At 36.2% G+C, this 3,190-nt stretch overlaps 1 protein-coding gene across 1 annotated transcript in view; it reads left to right on the top strand.

Moving 5' to 3' along the window:
* The window catches only part of LOC112149033 (von Willebrand factor A domain-containing protein 5A), a gene marked incomplete at its 5' end in the record, with an annotated part of 40,673 nt that extends 37,567 nt beyond the window's left edge, over positions 1–3,106 (top strand). The window contains 3 exon segments of the mRNA XM_036214769.1: positions 2,480–2,622; positions 2,733–2,856; positions 2,941–3,106. Of these exon segments, the coding sequence (XP_036070662.1) occupies positions 2,480–2,622; positions 2,733–2,856; positions 2,941–3,020 (347 nt within the window).
* Between the last annotated feature and the right edge of the window lie 84 nt (positions 3,107–3,190).

Raw genomic sequence — 3,190 nt, 5'->3', positions numbered from 1 at the left:
CAGGTCGGGTCACCACAGAAACTGCAGGCAAACCCATTTTGGGCCCACATTTTCTGCCCACTATCAAATCATATGGGACCCACTTAGCCCTGCGGTCTGGGAAGGCGAATCAAGCAAAGCAAACAACAGCTGAAACATCACAATCTCATCTCCCCGTCACCACATATTAACATTTGGTAAGGACCCCTCCGCGTCACTTACTGGTGTTCTATGTTTATGTATGTGTTCATCGACGTTTTTTTTTTGTTTTTTTTTGTGCTGGCTGTTCATAAAATAAAGGGTCAACAACCCTCAGGATGCGGTATGTGATGCAGTACCGGATGTTCACTGGTCCTTGGGATGCGTCCATTACCGGTGCCCTAACCTTCATATGCAATATTATTAACTAAATGGGTTGGAGACCAAGGTCAATGTTCTGTTTGTCTGCGCGTATCGCAATATTTCATTCACCAATTTTTAATGTTGACAAGACGATAATTAATTAATCATCTATAAGTTCCGCGTTTTACTTTTGATTTCTACCAACCGCTAGTTGGGGCTCCACACCACGACCAAAACAAAATCAAACTCTTTAAAAGATGTTTGAAAAATGATTCTGTTACAGTCTTTGGATATATTGTGTATGATATGTATCGTGATATGTATTGCACCGTGAGATGCGTTTCATGATACGTATTTTATGGCCAGACACTTGCCAGTACACACCCCCAATGTGCATCGATGATCACTAGTTTGGCAAATATAGACCACAATGCATTGCGTTTGAACAATTTGTCATTTAAAAAAAATGAGCAAAAAATATATACTATTTTAATCAACAGATCACAGTAACATAGATAGTCTTTGTTGAAAATAGTCATATTTTTACTTGATATCACATTTGCTGTTTAAAAAAGTAGTCATCATGAGTCCCAATGCATCCTAACACCCCTAAAATTAACTGTTCTACCTTTATTTTCTGCTGCTACCTAAATCTGACAGAATTTGTTTCCCCGCTCTCTGACATTGTTGATTTGTTTCATAACATTCGTACTTTGTCCCAAAAAGAGTTAATAAAAAAAGGTGGATGATTATGATATACCTTATTCTGGGACTTTGGGGAGTTTTTGGTAATATTTGAATATTTTTCCACAAATTCCACATAAAACAACAACTTTTTGTTTTTAAAAAAAGTTACCTTAGTTTGGCTAACATGGGATAGGAAATGCGATTTATAAAAGTGATTTTATTATGGACAATTAATAAATAGTTGTTGATTCTACAACAAATTTTTGGGGGACCCGGCAGAATCCCCTCTCGTTTTTCACAGAATATGTGGGGGGAAAAAATCTAAATATGACAATAAACTCCCAAAAGCCCCAGAATAAAGTACATTGTAATCATCCACCTTATCTTAACACTGCTTAGAACAAAATATGAGCCTTACAAACAAATCAACTATGCCAGAAAGCGGGGAAACGCATTCTGGCAGGGGAAACGTACCTTGGCACAACACCTGTTCATTTCCAAAGCCATAACTGTAGCTAGCTTCTGTCACAGTTGGATTGGATTTTGTCATTTTTGTTAACATGATCTGTGTGCAGTATAGTCTGGTTGTTGTCTGCTTAGCTTGAAATCACAAAACAACGTTTTTTTCCTCAAAGGACCCTCTCCCTTTCTGTAACAAAGTAAACGTTGTCTGCCCTCTAGTGGTGAAATTAATACACTGCACCATTAACATCTGGGTGTAATGACCTTATGATTCCTGCAGATGTCGCCAGAAACCACAAAACAAAAAATATTTCTTCCCAATGGAGAGCTGGTTTAATAACATTATGATTTATTGGGGGCCGCAAAAAACACTTTGAGAACCTCTGTGTTAGACTTTAAAAATAGAAAAATAAACTTTAAAGTAAAATGTAATATTTTGCTGTTTTCTGAAGCAGTAAAATATAGTATTTATTTAGTTGACATATTACCATTTTAAATGTACTTATCTCAGGGGTGATTTAAAATGCTGCATAAAACATTACAACAGTGTCATAAAAATGTATTTGTTCTTACTATAAATCACTTTTTATTTTGGCAACAATGACATGTTTTTTAATTTGAATGTATTCGTAAGAATGTCAATGAATCAGTTCTATATTTGCCGAACTTTTAAATAAGAATCGGATATTTACCAAACTTGAAAAACCCTTTTACATTTTTGGTGTGACTTCTTTAAGATACGCAAAATATAACAAACTTAAAATCAAAATGAAAATGTGTGTTAGTGTCCAACAATGAATGAGTAGAGTTTGTTAAGCCTTAAACGCTGGAGCTCCAGTATTATGATCTTTGATTTTTTGCTATTTTTTTCGCTTTTCTCCTTGGTTGAATGGTTGAAAAGTTACAGCAAATTTTGTGTTTAAGTATCTTAATAATTCCATTAATATTTGACTGTAAATCTACATTATCAATTGATGTTTTTGTGCCTGTGAATCTGAACTGAATGCAGACTCCTCCAAGCCTCAGCGTGAAGATCCGCTGCTTCAGCTGGTTTCCCTGCAGGAGGCCTGTGGCCGCTGGCTGCTCGATCCGGCTCTAGTTGTTATTCTGGGAAAAACCAGACAAGAAGTGAAGAAAACAAAACCAGGAAAGGTTTGGACAAATCCTCATTTTACAAAACACTAGGAAATGCTGCAGTGAAGCAAAAGTCTGGGCAGCATTTGTGATTTTTAGTGAAGCATCTGCATTCTCTGATTCCTCAGGTCACTAAAGAAGTGTGGGCGACCGTTCTGGCTCTGATTTGGCTTCATAGCTGTAAGCTGGAGGCTAAGGAAGAATGGGAGCTTGTTGCCATGAAAGCTGTGTTATGGCTGCAAACTCAGAAAGGTATCAAAATGGATATAATTAATTTTATTATAAGTTCTGTGCTATCGTATTTAATGTCTGTTTTTTTTTTATATATATCCTCAGTGGCTTCCATGTCTGATTGTGTGGAGGCTGGAAATACACTTTTGTGTTGCAATGTGCAGAAAGACACGCTGGGGCTTTAATGTTTTATTTTTTCTTAAAGGGGTCCTACCATGAAAAAACAACTTTTTGAGCTTTAAAGTGTATTATATTGTTCATTCCTCACCTATAAACAGTGTTGGGCATCTCACTTCAAAAAAGTAATTAGTTATAGTTACTAGTTACTTCTCCCAAAAAGTAATTGAGTTAGTAA

Source organism: Oryzias melastigma, linkage group LG13, assembly GCF_002922805.2.
Source record: "Oryzias melastigma strain HK-1 linkage group LG13, ASM292280v2, whole genome shotgun sequence".
Classification (NCBI taxonomy): Eukaryota; Metazoa; Chordata; class Actinopteri; order Beloniformes; family Adrianichthyidae; genus Oryzias; species Oryzias melastigma.
This window is presented reverse-complemented; position numbering and strand designations above follow the sequence as displayed.